The sequence below is a fragment of the Monodelphis domestica genome, chromosome 2, assembly GCF_027887165.1.
Source record: "Monodelphis domestica isolate mMonDom1 chromosome 2, mMonDom1.pri, whole genome shotgun sequence".
In the NCBI taxonomy this organism is placed as follows: Eukaryota; Metazoa; Chordata; class Mammalia; order Didelphimorphia; family Didelphidae; genus Monodelphis; species Monodelphis domestica.
In genome coordinates, this window is record NC_077228.1 from 146,521,771 (window position 1) to 146,547,813 (window position 26,043).

At 34.0% G+C, this 26,043-nt stretch overlaps 1 protein-coding gene across 4 annotated transcripts in view; it reads left to right on the forward strand.

Annotated features, from left to right (window-relative positions):
- Positions 1–26,043, forward strand: part of RGS7 (regulator of G protein signaling 7) — a 742,720-nt gene that overhangs the window by 505,703 nt on the left and 210,974 nt on the right. For all 4 annotated transcript variants that reach the window (XM_007481562.3, XM_007481561.3, XM_007481558.3 and 1 more), the window contains exon 5: positions 23,195–23,301. In XM_007481562.3, the coding sequence (XP_007481624.1) occupies positions 23,195–23,301 (107 nt within the window). The remainder of the gene's footprint in view (positions 1–23,194; positions 23,302–26,043) is intronic.

Below are 26,043 nucleotides of genomic sequence, written 5' to 3' on the forward strand. Positions count from 1 at the left end.
AACTTGGCACTTGAACAGATCCAGGATTTTATCTGATCCTAGATTATAAAGACTAGGATAAATAAGAGTGTACGGGGGGGGGGGGGGGGGACACACAAAAAGCTAAAACTTGAGGTAGCATACCCAAGTACCTTAAGATCCCTGCCATTCCAGGAAGAAGCCAATAATTAAGTCATTGGTCTAGTGCAAATCTTTTTATAATGAGCAGGCAACTGATAAAGAACCCAACTTTTGGTAACTATTATGTGTACAAAGTAGTTATTCTGCCACAACCACAAACAGACAGGGAAGACCTCAGTTCAATCTCAGAGAACAGTGAAATAAAAACACTTCTAAAATAGCAAAGAAATACAGAAATTGGCCACAAGCTCAAAAAGCTTTTGGAATAACTTTTTAAAAGACCTTTAAAACAAGATGATAGGGGTTGAGGAAAAATTAGGAAAAATATAGCCCCACAAGAAAATCCAGAAAATTATGAAAGATCACTGAAATGGAAAAAATCGATCTGAAAACTTAGAAAATAAAACAATTTATTATGAACTATAATTGGACAAAGTGAAGCTAACAATTTCCTAAGAAAACAAGAAATAATAAAGCAAAATTAAAAGAATGAAATAACATGAGAATACAAAACAACTTAACAAAAATAAAATAAATGGGAAAACAGATCAAAGAAAGACAATATAAAAATAGTTTGACTCCTGGAAAGTGATAATCAAAAAACAAGGCATCATACTCCAAGAAATTATTTAGGCAAACAGCCCAGAAATTCAAGGATGATAGGGTAAAATAGAAATGGAAAGAATCCACCAACCATCACCTCAAAGATGTAAATGTATCTTAACCATTGCTAAATTCTGTAGCTCTCAGATTAAGGAAAAAATACTACAAACAAGAAAAAAAAACAACTTAAATACTTTGGAGCTACAGTCAGAATAATATAAGATTCAGTAATCAGAACATTCAAAGAATGCAGGGCATGGAACACAATAATTTTGTATAGCAAAAATTGGGTTTATAATCAACAGTAACATTCCCTGCAAAGCTGAGCATAATTAGACATGATAAAAATGGGTATTTAATAATCTAAAGGAGTTTCAGCTATTCCTGGGGAAAAACCCAGAACTTGAGCAAAACTTTATAACAAACACTCAAAAGTAATGAAGAAAGACTTATCATAAGCAACCTAAATGGTCAGATTGTTTGATTCTGGGAATGGTATCATTGCCTTGATGGAAGCCTTGAAGTAGAGGTAAATACATTGGAATAAGCTGAATGGTAGAGGAATAAAGCAGGAGGAGTTAGGGTGGAATGGCTATCTCATATGGAGGAAGAATGAGTTGAGAAACTGCCACAGAGAATGGAAGGAGGGGTGAAGGTCTTGTAGTACTAGAACCCTACTCTCATCAGAACTGGGATAAAGAGAGAGCAACATACACAATTAGAAGGGTAAAAATCTTCTTGACATACAGAAAAACAGGATGGAAGGTATATATGATAAGGGAGAGACTGGGAGTCCCTTAGTGGACTGAATGACTAAGAGAAAGGAGGGCAAAGAGAAAAGAAAGAAGGGGGGATATATATGAAGAGGTGGGAGGTAAGGTGAGATGATTAGGGAGGGACTCAGGGCAAAACAGGGGAAGGATTTTTAGAACCAAACTAATATCAAGAAGTAGGACGGCATGACTGGGGAATAAAGAAGGAGTTTTTGGAAAGGTGGATAGAATTAGAATTAAAAGGTAAAGATGAAGGAACAAGAGAGAGGGATTTTGGGGAAAATTGACCAAAGGTGGAAGTAGGACTGCAAGGGGAGAGGATACAGGAGGATTTCTGGGAAAGTGAGAATTGGCAATGTAGTAGTAAAAGGAGATTGAACACATGAGGAGAGATATGGTGGAAAGAAAAGGAGAGGAGGCCAAACAGTGAGGAGGAACAGAGTGAATGGAAATGCACATCCAATAACTATAACATTGAGTGTGAATGGGATGAATTCACCCATGGGAAGAAAATAGATTACATGAAAGAAGCAAAAAACAGTTTGCTCCTCAAGAAGTTTACAATCTACATGACCAGGAACAGATCTTCTCCAGTCTATGGGATGATGAGAAAATGTCTCTTTATCTGTACAAAAAGAATAATATTTATATACCTATTACAGGACTATTGTGATAAAGTGCTTTATAAATGATAAAGTGGCATATCAGTGAGTATGTTAGGAATTGTCATTGGTCTTGGAAATGCAAGTCCAAAAGATGAATAGATCCATACTCACTCTGAACTTAAGTAAATGTGAAAATATAAACAACATACACTTAATATTACTAAAAATACCTAAAGTAGCTCTATGTGATATTTATTTATAATTACACATAAGGGAGAGTGAGCATTATCAGTTGTGAGAATCAAGAAAGGTTTCATACAAAAGATGTAAGGTTATCTTAAAGGAAGAGATGGACTTGGAAAGTGGAGGTAAAGGGATGGAAGAGAGCCAATTCAAAAGCTCAAGGCTGGAGAAAGGATGTCGTGTATAAGCACTAGAAGGAAGGCAAGTTTATCTAGATTACTGAATGAAAGAGGAAGAGTGATATCCAGAGGCTAGAAAGATCCACTAGAGTTAAAGTGCTTAGGACTTTGTAAGCAATATGTCCTTGTTTCACATGACAGACAGGAAAACATGTAGTATAATAATGTATATAACAACCTATATAATATTGAATGATTTTGGGGGGATAGGTGAGGGGTGGAGATTTTTGGACAAAGCTAATTGGAGAATTTGATAAGCAAATTTATTATAATGTATTACATGTATTATGTATAATGTATAATGTATACATATAATGTATTATGTATAATGTATAATGTATTACATATTATAACAAGTGTATGTGTTATATAGTTATGTTACTTATTTTGTTGTATATAAAATGTTTTAAAAAGAGAAGAATTAGGATTGATGTTATTTAAAAAAAGAAAAAATATTGATGAATTATTTTAAAATAGAAAAGAACAAAATAAAATACAGAATGGGACCCAGACAAGCAAAGAGTCTTGGAACTAGCAAGTTAAATTTGAAATATGTTTTAAAAGATGTATGTGATAGATTCATAATTTCATATAGTCCCCTTTTTTCTGTTCTCTGAATGTGAAATAGTTCATGTTTGTTCATTTTTATCAAGTTTTTAGTAATAAAAGAGAAAAATTTTAAGATAAACCTAGATAGAACAATATTTCTGAAAGAGTCAGTAAATAATCTAAAAGAATAAACTCAGTAGGCAACCTTGTACAATGGAAAGAGTACTATATTTGTAGTCATTGGCCTTAAGTTTGAATTCCAACTCTGACAGTGACTTCAGATAAAACACATCATCTCTTTGGGACTCAAAAGATGCTTAAAGTCCTTTTTAGCTTTAAATGTACCTTTCTTTTTTAAAACTAGCTTTCTTTGGAGGTAACTGGGTAGCTCAGTGGATTAAGACCCAGGCCTAGAGATGGGAGGTTCTAGGTTCAAATCTGGCCTGACACTTCCTAGCTGCATTACCCTGGGCAAGTCATTTAACTCCCATTGCTTAGCCCTCACCACTCTTCTGTCTTGGAACCAATACATAAAATGGATTCTAAGGGGGAAGAAAAGGGTTTAAAACAAAACAAAAAAGAACTAGCTTTCTTGGATGGGTGGGATAGTTCCTTTATTCTTGAGATTTCCTATGAGCAGTGTGGCTTATTCAGTTGTGTAAATAACCACACATTGGCATATTGCCCCAGAGTTTGTTTTTCCCTTTTTGATCCAATTTCTCATTCCAAAAAATAAAATAATTTTTACAAAATCCTAATAAAAGGAAACCCTATTTAGTTGTTATTGTCATTGCTTTTTTTTAGTTTAAGTAGTAGGGCATACTAGTTATGATTCTAAAACAAAGTAGAGTAGTTCTGAATGCTTTTTAGACATAATTGAGAATCAGTGACATCTCATAAAAGAGATGACACTGCTATATAACAATAAGAAATTTTCTGTCTTGAATTTTGAAACTAAATATATTTAAGACATACTTGTGAGCCTAGTATCTCTCCCTACCCCCAACTCAGAGTCAGAGTGATATAGATATTTTTATGACTAATCTCAAAAAAAAAGAATACATCTTCTGCAATATCCTAAATAGAAACCTCCCTCCCCATCTCCAAAACAGTTTAGAGCTATTTGAAATAAGCATGTATCCATGCAGCATTTCATGCTGTGTGGAAACCACTTTACTATAGCAACACAACAGTGATCATGAGGATTATCTTCATTCAAGAAAAATGAAACAGAAATTGTTTCCTGCCATAGGTCATAGAACTATTCATTTTGTGTATAATGTTGGCAATGACTGCAATGATAGGGTCTGAGGAAGAACTATAGGAAATGTCTCACTCAGTGCATTTCTTCCATATTTAAAGATGAGAGAGAGAGAGAGAGAGAGAGAGAGAGAGAGAGAGAGAGAGAGAGAGAGAGAGAGAGAGAGAGAGAGAGAGAGAGAGAGAGAGAGAGAGAGAAGAGAGGAGAGGAGAGGAGAGGAGAGGAGAGGAGAGGAGAGGAGAGGAGAGGAGAGGAGAGGAGAGGAGAGGAGAGGAGAGGAGAGGAGAGGAGAGGAGAGGAGAGGAGAGGAGAGGAGAGGAGAGGAGAGGAGGAGAGGAGGAGAGGAGGAGAGGAGGAGAGGAGGAGAGGAGAGAGGAGAGAGGAGAGAGGAGAGAGGAGAGAGGAGAGAGGAGAGAGGAGAGAGGAGAGAGGAGAGAGGAGAGAGGAGAGGAGAGAGGAGAGAGGAGAGGAGGAGAGGAGGAGAGGAGGAGAGGAGGAGAGAAGAGAGAAGAAGAGAGAAGAGAGAAGAGAGAAGAGAGAAGAAGAGAAGAAGAGAGAAGAGAGAAGAGAGAAGAGAGAGAAAGAGAGAAGAGAGAGAAAGAGAGAAGAGAGAAGAGAGAAGAAGAGAGAAGAGAGAAGAAGAGAGAAGAGAGAAGAGAGAAGAGAGAGAACCACAGAAACATTTTGTTGTTGCAAAGCCAACTTCATGCCGTCCATCATTTGACTATTGATTGTATTGATTGTTACCTGTGGCCATGATTATAATATTATTGAACTACCTTATACCATACCTAGAAGTATTTAGTATAATTCTCTTATTTCTCTAATGTCATTAACGATATTAGAACTCATATTAGATGGATTCCTTATTACATAAATAGATATGTAGTGGCTCTTGGGGCTCTTTCATCAAGGTAAGGAACTCCATGTGTGGAAACTGGAAACTCCTTCAACTGATGCAGATTAACAACTTATCTATGATTAATATTCTTATAGGGTTGCCTGGTGCATTGACCTAATAAGTCTGTAGCATGTTAGGTGATCCATCCATGCTCATATAACCAGGATATATCAGTAGGGACTTAAATTCAGATCATTCACACTACAAAACTGACTTTCTATTCATTATGCCATGCTCTTGCCACTACTACTATTCACAGCTGGGAAGCACAGTCGATAGGGAGTCAGAAAGTACTGAATCCAAATATGACCATATACTATGATTAGCTTCAAAGTCGGGTTACCTAACCTCTGTTTGTCTAAATTTGCCCAATTTAAAAGTGGGGGGACAATGATAGCATAGATATCATAGGTTTTTTTATGAGGATCAAGTGAAGATATTTATAAAGCACTCAGCATATGCCTGGCAAATAGTATATATAATGTAAATGTTAGCTATTATTACTTCTCATACTCTTTATGTAGTACTACAAGTCATGTCCTGTTTCTTGTACAACAATACACATTAAAATATTAATGTATTATATAACTTAATATACAGAAGATAAATAGTATATTCACAATGTAATTAAAGGTATCACATGGAAGGAAAGATGAAAATGGAATGGTCTCAGATTCAAGAAAACCTAAAGTTCTACCTGTTACAGATGCAGACTTTATGAGAATAGGCAAACCATTTGACTTCATATTGTCTCAGACAACTCTCTAAGAATATTAGCTATAGACAAATTGCTGATCTGAATTAAGGTAGCAATTTGCACTCCAAGACTTCCCTTCACTATTGAAATCACAGACCTAAAACACTGGAGAAGTCACTTAAACTTTAAGGTAAACTCAGGTAAGTGTCTGAGAACATGTTACAGAGAAGATCTCAATGTATATTGTTGGAGAAAGTTCCTTAGTAGGAAATCATTTGGAAATTGAAATTTTAAAAAGCAACCCAGTTAAGCTAATTCATATATACTTATACAACTCAAGGTTAAGCACGTAAACAGCATTTAATAAATCATTATTCATCTAATTATACTTCCTTAGTCATGTTCTCTGAAGACATTATAAAGATTTTTTTATTGTTCCCTATTAAAAAAATTAGGCAAATTTTCCCTTAAGCATTGTTAACTATAAATTGGTATAAATGATATTTGGAGAAGAAGCCTTTTCAAATGATGTCATGATATACAGCAGTTTTCTGCTTAACACCATTAGGTGTTTGCCATGTTTGTTGTTTTCTGTATAGCTTAGCCTCTTGGTCAGCCATCCTTTGTTCAGATTGTTATCCTAATCCTGAGAGTTCCTTTCCCCTTGATTTGTTCATAGCTATTGTTTTATAGAAATCCATAGGACTTCTCTAGTGTGTAAAGTTGTATCTTCCTGTGTTCATATGTAATTTCTTTTAAGGTGCTCATTGGTCAGAATTCTCTGTCAGACTCCTGAAAATTCTACTTTGAATGAAAAAAAAATTGTTCATTGTATAATAGGGCATTGCTGAATAGTATGCTACACATTAAGAAGGTTTTTTTTATTAATTAAAATATGAAATTGTACACAGTTTGAGATTTCTCCAGTAAATGTACTATTGGCTTTTTAGTAAGTGCCCTTGACTTAATTTTTTGATATATCAAATATGTAAAATGACTGGCAAGAGGAAATCATAGGCCATTTACTCATTAGCAAGTAATGAGAACATTGTCATCCATTTATAAAAAGTCCTATATAATTAGAATATGAACTCCTTGATATTAGGGATTATTTCCTTCTTTGTACTATGTCCCTAGCATCTAGCATATTGCCTTGCTTGTTTTATAAACAGTCATTGATTTAACATCTTAATGCTCTTAATTCTAATCATACTTCTTTGTAAGATTTTACAATTGATGTTATGTCCTAACCCAATGTTGCCTTTAGCAATCATCTCTCTTCTCTGGACAAGTATGTTTTCTGACTAACACTCATTCTATGATTATTTGTTTTCTTTGTTTATGGCAATTAATTTATATCTTCTGGTAGAAATGATTATCAATGCTGTTGTAATTTTTTCTATCTAATTCCCATTTTTATTTTTAATACCTTACTTAATTCATGTTTAAATCTTCATAATTGTATGTCATCTCCTTTTCTTATTACTATTCTTTTTTACTATATTATAAATTCTGATCTTTGCTCTGATGAAGGATGGTTGGCTGGTATACATAAAACTAATTCAAGAATTATTTCCTTGTGTTTTCCTATCCATTACAATGTAGCTAATTTTATTCTTTGTGGTGATGTTTAGTGATCTTAATTTTCAGTGCTTACCAAAGTTTTTGTTTGTTTGTTTTTAAATAAAAACTGTTCATATGGCAAAGGACATAAAACGTTTTTAGAATCAGGTCTTTGGCTTCTTTCATTTCATTCTCTTGAACTATACTTTTCCATATCTTTCTCTTGATGTTTGTTTTTCTCATATTTTTCATTGAAATTACCAATTATCAATTTTATGATTCTATTCAGAGGATTATATACAAGTTTTAATAAAATTTCTTCTTTACTTCATCCTCAATACCTAATGTTGGCACATAAGCTACAAGTATATTAATGGTAGTATCTTTGCAAATTAGTATCATTTATATAATACATGATCACCAAATGTCCCATAAAAGATTATTTCTTTTAGCTTTTGTGTATATGATCAAACCCACTTCTCCAACTGTTTTCTTTGCCACTTTCAGGATTATCTGTGACCCTGTGGGTATGCTAGAGTGGGCTCACACCAATTTATAAGATCTAAATTTTAAATTTTCATCATGAGAACTTATTTCTTGAAATAAACAAAGGCTACAGATTAGGGCATGAGTTATTTTTTTATTTTTCTAGACTTATGAAAGTGATGGAGAAAATGTTAACAGTAAAAATTAAATTTAAAAGTGTATAATGGATGCAGTGCCCCCTCCCTCTCCCAGAGAGCTATAACTATTAAAAATTACTAGCCCAATCCTTCCTATGAGGCAACCTTCCATAAAGTTTACTTCCATCTACACTTCCGTGTGATTATAATGTAAATACACACTCATAATTTACCTCTTTTTTGTGAAGAAAAGTAAATTTCAGCATCTAAAGGTAAGGGTTTGGGGGCTTACATAAATAAATTCTTTGAAAAAATGTAAGCTTCTGAGAATAGGAATTATTTCATTTTTGCCTCCAGTAGATAAACTAGCACAATACTTGGCAAAGAGTAGGTACTTAATAAATCCTGATTGTTACAGATACATTATTTCTATCACCTTTGAAAATGGAATCCATTAATTTTTCAGTGGTGGAAGCTGATAGAAAACACATTTCTGGATAGAGTATTACTCTATTGTGAAACTTACAACTTGTAGGCCACTTTTTAAAAATGTTATTTATATTATTTCTCTCATTCTAATCATCTTTTAAGGCTAGGTGACCAAAAATAAAAACAAAAAAAATTCCATCTATCATTTAGTCTGAATATTTAAGAACTTGAATAATTCTGATGCCTCAAAATTTAGGATGGATTTGTGCTTCAAAAACAGAAGGAACAAAATGATAATTTTACTAGATCAGTATTAGGTTCATAATCTGGAAATGAACAACAAAAAGAAGCTTGAATTTGATGGTAGATTTGTTGCTACACTTTATTTAGTTGTGTGGGTAAAGACAACAACAAATGTACAGGAAGATTAATTAGTGATTATTTTGCTTAGAAGCATAATATTACCCTGCCATCTGGTGTGCCATTATTGGGGGGACAATCTTGATGGATTATTCATTAAATTTTGTTCTTTCCTACATTTTGATCTAAGGCTGTCTGAAGTTTTCTTCATATTGTGTAGGACAAATGAGTATGGTCAGCTGTAGGAGCAATAGCACAATTGAGAGGAAAAGAGTGGTTACCATGAGAGATAACAGTATTCCTGGATTTTTTGGAAGCTCATGTAATTTCTTTAAAATAGAATAAAAATGATTAAACTATCTTAAAATTATTCATTGATATGTTTAACCTTCAAAGAAAAAATGTCTGAAATTTATTATTGGAACAAATGTTTCCTGATCTCGGTATACTAGTATTAAATTATGCAGGAAGTTAATCTTGGGGCATTATGGATGGACTCCAGACTATTCATATTTATCTTATCTAGATATTCTGTCCTTTGGAGAACTATGACAATTTGGTAGAAAATACATTGAATTTAGAGTGAGGAAAGACCTGAGTTTAAATATTAACTGTAGTATTTCCTAATTCTGTGACTTTGGACAAAAAACTTAAACTTTCTAGGCTCCATTTTTCATATCAATAGAATAAGGATATCTAGACTGGAATCTAGTCTCTAACTCATACTGGCTATATGGCTCTGATCACATTGTCAAAACCTAGGTGTCTCTTTAAGATTCTAAGTTGTAAGTGGCTAGCTTCATGAGTAGAGAGAATTTCCTTCCAGGAGTCCCCCATATAAATACCAATAAAATCAGAAGTAGTATCCCTATACATACATACATATATAGATACATATATATATACATAAAAATGAAGTGTATTTGTAAATATGTATATGTGAATACATATATATATTGGAATACAGCTACATATGTATAAATGTGTATTGGGTATATATTTACATAGATAGATATGTACATGTGTGTGTGTGTGTGTGTGTGTGTGTGTGTGTGTATATAGGCAGTAAGGTGATATAATAGATAAAGTCTGGAATCCAGAAGACATCTTTTTGAGTTCAAATTCAGGCTCAGGTACTAACTATATGACCTTGAGCAAGACACAACCCTGTTTATTTCAGTTCCTCATCTGTACAATTAGGTAGAAAAGAAAATAACAAACCACTGCAATATCTGTGGTAATAAAACCTTAAAATGGGGTCAGAAAGAGTTGGAACACAATATATCTACATATAAATATTAGCGGAAGAAAAAGATAGAAAACACTCATTTGGAATATCAAGACTAATGGGATCTTAAAGTCAGATAAATGTTTTTTCAATTATGAATTTCCATTCGCATGATGGAGAAGAAAAAAAAAGTCCCCAAAGCAGTTCAATCAGGTGAGAAGTGAGAACACTTGTTTCAGAAAAAATGATAAATCAACTTGTGAAGAAATATAGTCTCTCAGATATTTGGATTGGAGAAGCACAAGCTTTTTGAGAAGTAGATAGAAAATTGACTTCAGATGAATGTACTGGGAGGATCTCTTTGAAGGGAGAGTAATTATTAAGATAGCAATAACTACAAAGTATTGTGGTACATCATTTGTATTCAGTTTTTTAGAGTATTGAAGTTTATAAATGATGGTCAAAATAACTTTTGGAGGATTATGGGAAGTTTATATAATGTCCATTGGGTTCATATCTGAACAGAATGACAAATTTTTTAAAATAAAAGATAAATCCCTAGCCACCCAGAGGCTCTGATTTGAGGCATTAAATTTAAGAAATAAGAGATTTGTGAAAAATCTCTAGGAAGAAATAGGGAAAAAAGAAATTAGAAAAGTAAACAAACACAGGGAAAAAAGAAATTAGAAAAATAAACAAACACAGAAGTTATAAGAAATCAAGGTCAGAAGGCACAAAAGCCTTCCAGCTTAGACAACAATTCTTCAGCTGATTTGTTGGGAACTATTCATTGGAAAAGAGTTGTTGCCTTTTTGATTGATTGGGGAAAGGCTGGAGCAGTTGATAGAAGCTCATTGGAAGAGAACAGAAACCTGCTTCTAGATGGACTACTGGGGATATTGCTTTTTACTGCCATCTGCTACCCAAGATAAGAGAAAACTGTCGAGGTTCCACATGTTACTTTATGCCCTATCTAGTTTGAGACAAAAACAGAGAGGGGAAGAAACAAAATTAGTATATATTCTGTTGTGAGATGTGCTTTGCTGTGAGAAGAGCCTTGAAACTGATAAAGGGAAGTCCCCTATTATTTGCATACCTGTGGAATTTGTCATTTTTTCTGACTTAAGAAAATGCTTGTCATGAAAAGAGCATAACACTTTTCTCAGTGCCCTGTTAAAGGAGGTTAGGAATTGAAAGAGGTTGTCACTGCTTCATTGATTTTTCAGCAGGAGTAACCCTGCATAGTAGGAAGTTAGTAAGGATCAGAAAGGTAGCAACAAATGACAAAGAAGCTTTGTGTGGTGCAGATTGTTCTAACTTCATTTACTGAAGTTATGAGTTTTTCTGTTCATCTGTATGGATTTAAACACTCATGTACCTCCCTGCTAGACTTCTAAGAATTTGCCTTTTGTAATGGATGGTAATATTAGGAGATCTATGGTAATAAGGCAGAGACACTAGGAAGCCAGCTAAAGGAAAGGCTGGATCTTACATTCCTCCCCCCACACCACTTCCTGTCCTTTTCTCAATTGATCTAAATGTTCTTCTCAGGAATGATAAGCTCGAAGGGTTTCCCCAATAACTAATCCTACAATTTAGATCTTTTAACTAAGAGAGTTTTATTCTTTAAGGTAAAGGAAGTAAAGAGGGAGAGATGGAAAGAGGAAAACAGGTTCTAACTTCCTATTATTTCCTGTTAATTGAAGATTTCCACAATGTGTTCAATTCAAGAAATAAGGTTGTTTTCTCTATGGGGAGATATTGATAGCAAAAATTAACAGAGATTCTTCTGAACTAAGCTCCAAATCTTCTTAGCACTCAATCAGATAAATAATCATGGACCAAGAGAGGAATTGATTTTTCCGCTTCCTTCCCACAGTCAGAGGAAAGGGAGAAGTCAGTTCAAGCTGCTTGGTTTCTCAACTGTCCCCTGTCCAAGATTCTATTGGAATCTTGTCTCCACCTGGTTGATTGGTGATTCATCATATTCCAACTCTCTTGCTTTTTCTTGCAAATCTCTTTTGTGTTGCAATTTCATCTTTAAACTATTCTTCCTCACCCACCATCAACCCCATTAATACTAGATACATTGGTGGGAAGGTAAACATTTGATGTATAGGTAGACTATAATGTTTTAATTACTACTTTTCTTCTAATAAGTAACTGATATTTGATTAGTATTGTTATTGCCTTGTTATTATTACTTTTACTTTATTGTTTCAAAAATGGTTTATATATAAGATTTAATCGTGTCATAGGGACAGATTCAATATGAATAAAAACATATTGTAGGAGTTTAGCACCTCTAGTGATGAATTAACCCTACATTGTGATTTTCTTTAGTGAAATTATCAATTGTTTCTATGGTTTGTTTTTTAACCAACCAGTATTGGAAAATCATATTATTTAATTTCCAATTAATTTTTGATTTTCTTCTCCATGTGTCATTATTAATTATTATTTTTATTTTATTATGATTTAGAAAGGTTGAATTTATTATTTCTGCTTTTTTGCATTTCTTTTCAATATTATTATACCCTAGTCTATGGTTAATCTTTGTGAATGTACCATGTGCTGACAAAAAGAAGGTGTATTCCTTTTTGTCCCTACGTATTTTTCTCCACATATCTCTTAATTCTAATTTTTCTAAGATTTCATTCACATCTCTTACCTCTTTTTCATTTATTTTTTTGTTTGATTTTTGGAAATTTGATGAAGGAAAGTACAGGTCTCCCAGTTGTATTGTTTTACCATCTATTTCCTCCTTCAACTTCACTAGTTCCTTCTTTATAAATTTGGATGCTATAGCATTTGGTGTAACATGTTGATTACCTTCTTTTTCTCAGTTGAGGCCCAATAGATTTTGCTTCAACATGTAATTCTTACCCTATGAGTTTCTACCTGCCTCATGTGTGTTTCTTCTAGACAACATTTGGTAGGATTTTGGTTTCTAAACCACTATACTATTTGCTTTTGTTTTATGGGTGAGTTCATCCTATTCACATTCAAAGTTATGATTACCTCTTGTGTCTTCCCCAACATTTTTCTATCCTCTCCTAATTCTGCCCTTTCTTCTTTCATTATATCCTTTAAAAGCAGTGGTTTGCTTTTAATCAGTCCCCCTATTCCCCACCCTTAGTATACTTCCCTTTCTACTCCCTCCCTTTTTATTCCCTTCTTATTTTTTTAGGGTCTGTTAAATTCCCTACCTCTTCTCTTTCCCTCCTTTTTTGTACTCTCTACCATTCTCTCCCCCTCTTTGTATTTCCCTTCTCATTTTCTCTGTCGGGTAAGATAGAACTTGATAACTTAATGATTCTAGATGCTCTTCCCTCTCAGAATTGATTTCACTAACAATAAGGTTTAAGTATTACCCATTAGCACTCTCTTCTTCTCCTTCTTATAATAGTATTCTTTCCATCCCCTTCCCATGGGACTCTTTGTGTGGTATAGATTATCCTATTTATCTTATTCTTTCAAGTTTCTCTTGGTACCATCTTCTATTCCTCCTTCCTTTTTCTTTTTTTTTTGCATATAATCTTCAACCACTTATTACCTCCATCTCTACCTATGAATGATTCTTCTAATTACTATGTTAGTCAATATAATTTTTGAGAGTTAAAAATAACATTTACATACATTAATATAAAGAATTTGATCTTATTGAAGCCCTTAAGGAAGAAAATTAAAAAAAAAAATTTCCCCTTTCCTCTCTCTTATTTACCTTTTCATGTCTCTCTTGATTTTTATGTTTGGATATCAAACTTTCCACATAGTTCTGGTCTTTTCTTTACCAATACTTGGAAATCTTCTGTTTTTTTGAATGCCCATACTTTCCCCTGGAAATATATAGTCAGTTTTAATGGGTATGTGATCCTTGGTTGAAGACCCAATTCTCTTTCCTTTCTGAATATCATATTCCAAACTTTACAGTCAGTCCTTTAGTGTGGAAGCTGCCAAATCTTGTGTAATCCTGATTGGTGCTCCTTTATATCTTAATTGTCTCTTTTTGGCTTCTTTTAAAATGTTCTCCTTAGGTTGGAAGCTCCTGAATATGGCAATTACATTCCTGGGGGTTGTCTTTTGAGGATTTAGTGTAGAGGGTATTCTATGAACTCTTTCAATGTCCATTTTGCCCTCTTGTTCAAGAACATCAGGGAAGTTTTTTGGATAATATTTTGTAGTATGATGCCAAGATTTTTGTTTATTTCTGGGATTTCAGGTAGACCGATGATTCTCAAATTGTCTCTATGAGACCAGTTTTCCTCATCTATCATCTTGTCAGTGAGATATTTTATATTTTCTTCTATTTTGTCAAACTTTTGACTTGGCTTTATTAATTCTTGCCATTTTGCAAGATCATTGGCTTCCAAATGCCTAATTTGGGTCTTTAAAGGCTGATTTTCTGCTATAATATTTTAGTTTTCCTTTTCGGTTTGGTCTATCCTACTTTTCATGGCTTCCAGCTGTTTAATTTTGGTCTCCAATTGGGAGTTCCAGTTCTTTAAACTGTTATTTTCTTTTTGAACTATTTTCCTCTTGTCTTGCCAAAATTCTTCTATCTTTTTTTTAAGCTCTGATTTAAATTCATAAAGAGCTTGTTACCAATTTCCATTTTGGGGGGAAGGTTTGGATGCATTTATTTGTATGTCCTCTTCTGCTATCTCTTCTCTAGTCTGGATTTTTCCTCCATAAAATTTGTTCTTCTTGGTGTTGGGAGGTTGTTTTTCTTGGGCATTGTTTGTTACCATTGTGCTGATTTTTCCTTCCCTTTCCAGTAAGAAATCTGAGTGAGGAAAGCAGGCTCTCTGTGTATGGAGCTAAGGAGTGTGGTTTTTGCCTGAGGCCACCTCTTGAGTCTCTGCAGCTTCTGCTGTTTGCCGCCCTTGTGTGTGCTATCTCCATGCCCAAGGTCTGTTCTCTTTAGCGTGCTGGGTTCTCAGATCTAGCTGCTCTCAGGGGTAGGTCTTATTACAATAGGAAATAAGACTTAGGACATAAGAGTGATTGACAAGGCATGGGATTAGAATTTTCCCTGGACATGGAGGAATAGAATACCAGAGAAACAATTCAGCAATAGACACAATCTCTCTGGACCTTGATGAAGGAGGAGGCAAGTTTGTTTTCCTGGAGCAGCTTGAGAAACCATCATTCAAATTACAAGCCTGGAAATATCTTTGGCTATGGAAAAGTAGGCAGTCTTCATTCTTCTGCTGAACAGATAGAAGAAGCTGACCAACCTGAGAACAGAGCATCTTTGGATATTTCTCTTGGGATTTTGGACTTTGCCCACCAAGACTCTGTTGTAAGATTACTAATCCCTAAAGATTTTGCCTTTAATGTACTTAGAAATAAGATAGATTTAGTCAGATAGCTTATAATTTAGAGGGTAAAATGATTAAGATCTCTCCCTTTTCCCCTTCTTTTTTTTACCTTACCTTTCCTTGTTTAATAAAATAAAAATATTTATATGTTCCCTCTATGTTTCTTCCCTAAAACCTCTTCAGTCCTATTAGAATATTGAAGTCTTTGGTGGTCTTAGTCAGCTGTAAAGGACCTAGAGGTGCCCCCTTACTCGCTCTAGAGGAGCCCCCTTACTTGCTCACTGATTCTAGAACATTGACTCTTACTCTAGGGCACTGGCTCTGTGTGTGTGTGGGGGGGGGGTGAGGGAGGGTTGATCAGCTCATGTTTCAGTGGAAGCTATTTCATCTCCTTATAGTGTGGAAATGCCCAAATCCCATGTACCTTAAATTCTGCAGCCAATTGGGGAGTCCCTTCATTCATATGAATCTGGTTTCTTTTGGCCTTGGTCTATATTGGTAGATTTTGAGGAGAGGAAGAGTCCTGAGTCTAAACTGCCGCAATGTTTACACAGAAATTTCCAGATTGATGCTTTTTAATGTTCAGTTGGTGGATTCTCAGGAGGCTCCATGGCAGAAAAATCTTTGAAAGTGGAGGAGGAGGGGTTCACTGTGCATGAGCTTGACTTCCTGTTACCCAGAGGCCTCTGAGCTGACCCACTACTTCTTTTTAATGGATATGAATTAGCTTCAATTTCGAATACTTTAAATGACCTTGGGATAGGAAAGGGGACTATAATTTGAAGGTAGGAAGACAAAATTAAAAGGACTAACATCTTTAATGTTAAGGTTAGATTGTATTTCTGACTTTGATATGGAGCTTCCAATGTCTTGGAAATCATTCGATTCAATATAACTATTTCCTACTCCTCAAATTACTTTGTATTTGTTATGAATATATTATGTAATCATGTATATATTTACATGTCATTTCCTCTAATACCATTCAATGTTCTTTAGTGGAAAAATTGTTTCCTTTTTGTCTTTGCTTCCTCAATGCCTAAGCACAGAATCAGGCACTCAGCTAGCTAGATTTAAATTTTCCTTTAATATATGTTATCAGAGGACAGTATCTTTGTTTTGGAGTTGAAGGAGGAGAGGCTTTATCTCCTTCTCAATGGCCTTTTGAAACATATTCAGATAACCTTCAGTTGTTCTGAGGAAAGATTTCTCAATAATGCTCCACTTTTACAAGCACAAAAAAAGGAGTTTGGGTAGGTTGTAGATAGTTAGTTGGCTTAGAATAAAAGGGGCTAAAGGTTCTGGAGTTTAAGGCAAGGGTAATCTCCCTAAACTCAACATGGTAAAACCGTGAATCCACAGACATCTTCACCTATCTATGTTTAAACTAAGTGAAATTCCTAGACAAAATAATCTGTTGTTACTAAAGTCTGGGGCCTTCCTCAAGGAATCCCCTACTTAGAAGTGTACCTTCAAGCTCCCATGTCCTGTGGAAGTCATCCCTCTTTCCTCAGCATGTATTTCCTCTATTCTCTGAGAATGCAAATGCCTTGCTGGTTTTCAAGTGTATTTGGAAGAGGTTCACATCTTTCCAGTGTACTAGACTCTCAAATAAAATTAGATTTGGAATTCTATAGAGATGTCAGACCTCTGTGACTTTTTAGTTGTGGTCTAACCTACATTCTCTCTATGAGTAGATGAATATGGAATAGTGGAAAGAGCAAAGCACCTGAGTTGGAATTCCAGCTCAACTATATATTATGCTAATGATGGTGAACAATTTTCTTAATCTTTCTGAGTCTTACTTTGCTTTAAGTGTAAAATAAAGAATTTGGTCCAGTTTGGACCAGGGATTCTTTCAACTTTTAAGTTTTTTTTTTTATCCTTCATGATGAGCCACAAAATACTATAATAACTCATGACTTCACTGATGGAGTTACTCCATTAAAGTAGCTTACATAGATTAAAAAAACCAACAAAAACAAAACACACACTCACACACATCCACCAGGACCATCTTAGGCATTAGAATAGAATTTTAAAAGAGGAAGCATCACAGGGTATTATAGAGTGTTTGCCAGATCAAAGGTTAAATGCTTCAGAAGTTCTTCCCCCTCTTTCATAAAATAATCAAATCTCCTCACATACTTCTCCTATTTACAGATGGCATTTTACCTGTCTTAATCAAACAGGGAAATTAGGATCATAGATTTAGAACTGAAAAGGACAACTTGCTAGTTAACTAATTAAATATGATTAGCCATGAAAGTCAGAGATTTTTTTGAAAGACAAAAGAACAGTTAAGATAATCAAAAATTATTGTTGAGAGCAATCAAGCTAAGAATGATGGTAACAGAAATGTAAATCTGATTGCCCATATATCATTTCCAAATCCAGTTTGAATTATGTTATAAATGTCTAGGAGGAATTGATCCTTATTCACCTAAACCACCACACCCACCTCATTTATCCTCCACCCCCATAAAAACTATAGTTTCCTAAAGTTAAAAAAGCCAAAGAAAACTTTCAGAGTAATACATGAAAAATCTTGGCTTTTTTAACCCCACCCCCCACCTTTTTTGGTTGTTATTTGCCTTTGAGCACACTACTTCAACACTTTCCGGGTCTGATCTCCTTTTTGCTGCTCAATTGTGATCTAGAGGCAGTTTTGAGAGGACAATTTCAATCACTAGTTACTTAAAACTAGTTCCTTCACAGGTACTTTCTAATTCCTGATGGATCGGATAAGATGGAATTTTATTAGCAATGTTAGAGTCACTTCAGTTATGTCTAACTCTTTGTGACCCCATTAAGCTTTTTTTGGCAAAGAGACTGGAATGATTTTCCATTTCCTTCTCTGGCTCATTTTGTGGATGGGAACACTGAAACAAACAATGTTAAGAGTCTTGTCCAGTAACACACAACTACTAAGGGTCTGAGTACAGATTTAAACACTAGTATTCTTGATTCCAGTTCCAACATTCAAGCCACTGAATCACCTAATCATCCCTCCATTGGCAAATCTAAACCTAATCCAGAGTCACAAAACTTTAACTCCATTTAAAATTATAATGTGTTAATATATTAAAACAAAAGAAAAAAAAGCTTTTTTTCAAAAAGATGAATTATTTTGAATATTATTTAAGTCTTGAAACAGAGCACAAAACGATCTTAAAGAAATCCATTGCTTATCAATATATTAAGGGTAGTCCAATAATCTTGGTGGCCTATATTAAAGTGATGCTTTAATATTAAAATTACACTAAGACTCTTGAAACACCCTGTATTTTGTTATCAATTTGTGAGAAGAAAACAGTAGGATTAACCAAAATATTGATATATCCTCATATAAAAATAGGTGATCTGGTTGATATCCATTCTAGAATTCTAACCTGATATAACATAGTTCTAAGCACACAGACATATATGCAATATTATAGACTTTCAAGTGAAATGGATTTAGAAATTCAACTCTGCTGTGACTTATAGTTTACTTTATGGTTTCTTAATTCATTAGATGAAATCTAGCAACATACATACTTGGAAAGAGAAAAGATGACAGAGGTTGCAGTAGCTTATAACTTAATGACTAGATATACTGACAGCTATTATGCTATTTTTGTGGCAACCAAGAGTTCGAGATAAGGGCCTAAATAGACTAAGATGGCCATTTATTATTAAGGAAGATTCAAAAGTGTGAACAGAGGAATAAATGCTTGTTGTAGAATGACTCATTTTGGTGTGAGATACTTGAGCTTGAGAGGATAGACAATTGGGCTTAAGTATAAATAGTTTATATTTGCTGATGATGGTTCTGATCCAAGCCTGTTGAGGCTAAACAACCATAAGGAATATCCTCAGCTATACAACCTGTTAGGGTATCTGCTTCTTGGGTTACAAATTCTTATTTTTTCTAAAAGTGTCCTTATCATATGAATAGGTTGAGGTGCTTCGGGTAAACATGCTAAACATAATGTTAGATGGTAAACAGAAAGTTCAACATGCAAAAAATAATGTATGAGAAATCTGATCTTGCTCAAACTGAGAGGTCATTAAATGGAGTCCCAAACAACTCTGCCAAGAAAAAATGAAGTGACCGGAGAATAGATCACAGAAGTATCTATGACAGGGATAACACAAGACTTCGGGTAATTATTTCTTATAATTATGTATAAAGTTTCAGGTTGAAAAAGGGTTCATTTTTAATTATGACCTGCTAGTAACAGTCGAGTTCTCATTTAGTATTGTGAGTGCTGTGTTGGACCAGGACAGTGAGTTTCTATCATCATACTGTTAGGTAGTAGCCAAACTGGACCAAAAAGCCATGTTTCCTGACTCCTGGTCAAATACTCTTTCCACCATATTGCTACATACATTTGGGGGGTGTTATAAATTCATTGATTACATGATAATAATTCCTTTGAAAATAAAAAGGCACATATAATCTCAAGGTTGTCATTAGACCATAGCTATTTTTATGTGCACCTAACCAAATGCCTTGAATCTCAATTTCTACTTGTAGAAATTAGAAGGTGTCAGATCTTTTGGAATTATTAGTTTTAAGCTATTAAAGCTTAAAACTTCACTAAAGCTTTAAAAATATACTGCATTTAATTTCATTTGACTTTATGCAAAGATAGTCAGTAGAACAGTTTATTTGGACACTGACCTTAAGCTTTATTACATTATGGGTACAGTTCTCGTAATTTTTTTCCTTTTAAATAAAACTCTTAAATTCTCTTAGTATCAGTTGAAAGATAGGAGAGCAACAAACTCATTAGGGTTCAGTGATTTGCCTAGGCTCACAAAGCTAGGAAGTATCAGAGGTCATATATAAACCCAGGCCCTACCAATGCCAGGCCTATTGCTCTATCCATTGTGCTACATAGCTGCCCTCTATCATGAAACTTTGGCATACTTGATCAGGCTACTTCCTCAATATTAGAAGTTCAAGGTAGTATAACTATTTTGGCCTCTCTGAGCAATCTATTCTTAAAAATTTATACTACTTTGGATTGATCAGCTCCATCAGATATACTTTTAAAAAATAAGAATTCCACAGGGGCATAAGGTGGAATTTTGCCATTTAAGGTAGATTATTGATGAAGAAAAGTAGATACAATGCTTTTTGTTCCCAAAGATATGAAATTAATGCTAGGCTTTTACAAAAGAAGCAGTGGATTGATATACAAATAATTATCTGTAGGTTCAGCTTATTTCAGTACATAAAGAATCTATAATTGAATCAGTCTAGGCAATTACCACCCCAATCCAGATCCTATCTCCTTCACATTGTAGAAAATATTCTTCTATTTTGTATAGTTACTGTCTCAAAGAGATCATCACCAGTGTTACAGAAATGAAGCTTTGGGTAGATAGTTATTCCTTAGATACTTTCTACATTGATAGGCCACATCCAAAGACTTTCCAATTGGATAGGGCCTTCTGAAGCCTTGATAATATAACTTTTAAGAGTTCCATGAAATTCAGATTGTGATGTTAGACTGAAATTGGATTTCAGTAAAGGAAGACATAAAAATGTAGCCTTTATTGGAGAATACTTTGATTGGATTTAGATTTTGCATTAGTTTTTATAATTATGAATATCATTATACTCGTACTCAGAAATAACTCCCCATTTATTCAATCTAGTAATTGTTTTCTTATCTGATAGTTCCCTCAATTTTCCAGAATACCAGATACCCTTAAGTCAAATTACACAAATGTCTGCTTACCTTAGGTTGTACCCACATACAATATGTGCAACTTAAAGCCCACAGACTTGTAATCCTTCTTTGAAACTTGATTTCATCTAAACAGGGGCAAGGTTTCTGTCCAACCTCCTATCTAACTTAAGAGTTAGCATGTATTATTTATCTACATTGATGCCTGATTGACAACCTCCCAACTTCAGAAGCATTTTTTGGACTAATATTTCAACCAACAGAGCAACAACTCCATTTGTTCAGGGCCCTGTGAATGAATGAATGAAAAACATTTATTACACTTACTATGCATATAGTACTACCCTAAGCACTAAGGATAAAAATAGAAAACAGTTCCTATTTCAAGTAGTTTACATTCTATTGAGAGATTCTACATAGACATACACATATATGCATGTTTATAGGAGTTTTAGTTGCATGATTTTAGGGCCCAGTAGCACTTTTCCTCAATCTCCTCCTCAAGGTCCTTTGTGTCTAACATACAAAATAAAAGAAACAGGGAAAGATTAGATGAGAAAATTCTAAATAGAACCATTCTTTACTATCTTAAGCCTACTTCCATCCCAATAATTATGTTCTAAAAAGTTACTACTGAACCCTTATTCTTTATGGAATTGCAGGAATAGGTTTCTGTAAGCTTCTGGTCAAAACAATTATTTCAGTACTTCCCACAGTGGCTTCATGTCCAGATCAGTAAATCTCTTCCTTTTTTGGGATGAACTGTATTGTTGATTCAACAACATTGAGCTCATAGCCATCGACACTATAACTTGAACTTTTCTAACACATATTTTCTCCATAAGGCACATGATGGTCTTCTTATACTTAGGAACACCAGACAACACTTCAGCGCTATGGTTATTGACTTTTTAAACAACAAAATCACCAACAGAAATTACAAAATTGAGAAAAACAATCTGAAAGCTAAAAGAAGCCAAATATCCCCTTTTTATACAATAGCTACAAAAGTGCACATCAACTTGTAGTTTTCTTTGGTCTGTACATACCCAGGAATTGCTATCATAGAGCCCCAAAAATATTGATTTGTGATTACAAATCTATTGTAATAAGCAGGAAAATTCTAATATTCAAAGTCCATGAATAATGAGGCTCACCTAAGTGAGAAATGACGTATATGTATATATGTATAATATATATATGTGTCTACATATTTACCTATTTTTCATTCTCACCTTTCTGCTCTACAACATGTTATATACAGGGAATAGAGAGATGAACAGCAAAGGATTGGGCATCAGGTTGAGGAAAAAGATCAGTAGAGCCCAGATGATGCTACACCTGGCATTAAGCCTAACCACATATTATATATAGATCATTCTAGATAGAGCCAAAGAGCCAAAGTTAGAGTTTTCTGTGGTGAAATGACAGTTTAAGTCACATTTCAGTCATCTCATATCATCACTATATTATAATAAAGTTTAATTACAGATATCAATGTAGAGGATCCTAAACTATAAAGAAATGAATACATTTATGTTTAATATATTCCATTTAGTTGGACAGACACATCTGTAATATTTTGAAAATATTTTCCTAAAATAAGAACTAAAATAAAAAAGTTCATTTATTTTAAATGCTGCAATTCTGTTATCTGGAAAATGCGTCTCTTTCCCCCCTAGGAAACTCATCCTTTAGAATAAATGTGACATTCTAAATAGTTTCCACATGTGGAAGGTGAGGGATGAAAAGGAAAAATGAAAGGAAGATAATGTGTCAACTGAATTTACTACCCAGAGAGAAATTATAATGAAGTGAGAGGACACTTAAAGGTTACTTAATATTTAAAGCTGATTAATAGAAGCAGTAATCATGTCAGTAACTTCCTTTATGAAATCAAAGATATCATAATATGCATAAAGCAATGCTTTCAGAATGCCAAGGATTTAGATACTACAATGTGTTTTGAGAGATTGAGAAGAACTATTACACTGCTAAACATCAAAGATATAAAAGCCTTTGTCTATTCTTTTCTTTCTTTTTATGAAACAGTGGAGGCTCTCCATTTGGGGACATTAATGGCTGCCCATGGATATTTCTTTCCAATCTCAGATCATGTTCTCACATTAAAGGATGATGGCACATTTTACCGATTTCAAGTAAGTATATTCCAAATGTCTCTTAATCAGCTTATGGGAGGCTTGTGGGTATTCAGAAGAGCACTTTTGAAAATAATCATTTGCTTTCTGTACCTTTGACTTGGATAATTTAAGGATGTAATTAATGTTAAATCTCAGAAAGGGAAAATATAACCTACCATAGATCCAGAGAAAGATGGATTATACTCATGGAAGCAAGAAAGGTGATTTGAAGAAAGTTAAAAACCATGACTATTATCCTTTAAACAAAGAGCATGAGCCAACACAGTGATTTGCTGACCTTCAAGAGATAAAAACATCTCCATGCACATCTGTGAGTTATGGGCTTTGGCTGAAATATTTGACTGTTTTCAATCAGAATTTATTATGAAAACAAGGCATGTAGCTAGAGGATGGGGATGGACAAGTGAGAGATATGTTGGTATGTGTTTTTGGGTAGGGGCTAGAGTTACAGAACATGGCAAATTGCATAACCTACACAACTGATATTAACAACATTCTTGTCTTACTTTACAAAGAATATTCCATTGAGATATAAACTGAACTTATAAATATGACAAGTGATAATGGTTCTTTCCTCCCTCCCCATGCCTAAGCCCCTTTCAAATGAGCAGCCAGGCTCATTGTCCTTCTCCTTTCTACTAATGGATGTTCTGCCTAACTTCATTTATTGTGTAGATATTTGCCACTTGAGTATACTTGAAGCAAGTGATGTATTTTCTATGGTAAAGTCAGACATGATGAGTCAGGAATCACTGATTAGAAGAATTGAAGTTTGCAAAAATAAAACATGCCAATAATCCCAAAGGTCAAACTTGCTGCTTTCATCAGTAAATTTCAGAAAATTATGCCTCACCATCCAAATTTCAGACATCATTATGATGCTGTATTGAGAAGCAGGAAAAGCAGAACACTGTGTCTAGGATGATCACTAAAGAGAAATCTGGGGACAACTTGACTAGGAAAACCCAGCATCAAAAATAGAAATGGAGAGGAAATTCAGGACCTATTTTTTCATCATAAGATTTTTGTAGCTGTTGTTCATAGAATAGTTGGAACACAAGCAAAGGAAATTCAAGATGTTTTTTCTTTTTTATTTCAGTGGTAGCTGGTTGAGTCAACATGACTGCTCATTTCTTGATATTTACCTAATCAATTTGAACTAATTTACAGGAAATCAGGCTTAATTGCTCAAAAATCTGAATTCTCTATGGAAAACAATTCTTTAATTAATTTTTATTAAGTTCAAATAAGCATAATTCAAAATAGATTAAACATTTTCTAATAGGGCTATTGAAATACTTATTTTAAAATATTTTACTTAGCATATAATTGTTTACATATAAGTGATATTTTCAAAGTGTTGCAAAATATCCAATTATGTTTAGGTCATTGAACATATAACTTTATATCTGATTGATATTTAAGAGTAGAAGGAATTTTACGAGCCTTTTAGAATTGTCCCCTCATTTAAGAATGAGGAAATGATATCCCATAGAAGTTAAGTGACTTGCCTAAAATCACACACACAGGAAGATGTAAACTGAAGTCCACTAACTACAAATCCTGCATATTTCTACCATATCATGCTCCTCTGTGGTCATCTAGCCTAGCGAGGTATTAAACTCAAATAGAAACAGGGGTCACAGATCTTTACAAAAGAATTTCAGTAAGTTGTATATTCACTTAAGTTTAAAAATGCAACATTATCTATATTTTATTGTACAGTTTTAAAATCCTTACCTTCTGTCTTAGAATGGATATTAACTATCAGTTCCAAGGCAAAAGAGATATGGGTTAGGTAATGGGGGTTGTTATTTGCACAGATTCAAACAGCTTGGAAGTGATTTGAACACAGGATCTCCTGTCTTCTGGCCAAAATTAAGGTCATAAAGAACTTATTCAGAGTACGATAGGAGCAGAACCTTTATAGAAATACCTTTGTATTTCCACAGGGTGTCAACTTTCCCTCTATTTCTTAAGAATCGAGTATTGTATAATGTATCATTTGCATTTCTTGAAACTTCAAATTGTAGAGATGGCACTCTGATATAATAACTAAATGTTATTTCTACCTAAAAAGATTCCATGTCCCTTTCACAACTTTAAAAAAAATCACATTTAGCTCCCTACACACATACCTTGTTATGCCCTTAAGACTTAAGAGAATTGTAAAGATAGGTTTGGCTTGTTTTGTTTTTTTTTTGGTACTATGTGTGAACATTCTATTTCCATTATGATATTCATTTGTTCATTCATTGACATTTTTAACCCTATGCTAGCCATTAAGGGAATGCAAAGATAATTAAGATATGGCACCTACCTTAAGGAAACATTTAGAATAGCAGAGAAAATTATACATACATAAAAATGCAATGTCTTAAATAAATACAGAATCACTATGAATTATGTACTAGTAATAATACCAAAAAAATTATTATAAGAGGCGCTGATTACAGATTTGGAGGGAAGAGCCTTTCTAACTGAGGGAAACCAAAGAATGCTTCACAAAAGAAGTGATACTTCAGCTACCTTTCAAAGCAAAGGTGTCAAACACCCAGCCCAGAGGCCACAGGTGGCCCACAACACTACCAAGTGTAGCTGGTACCACATTAAAATATATTTGGGAAATAGTTAATGAAATAAATAAAAATTTTAAAATGTAGATAATGTTTATATGTAGTTTTCTAATCAACCTATAGCCTCCAAGAATTTTTAGTGTATTATTTACCAGCCCCCATT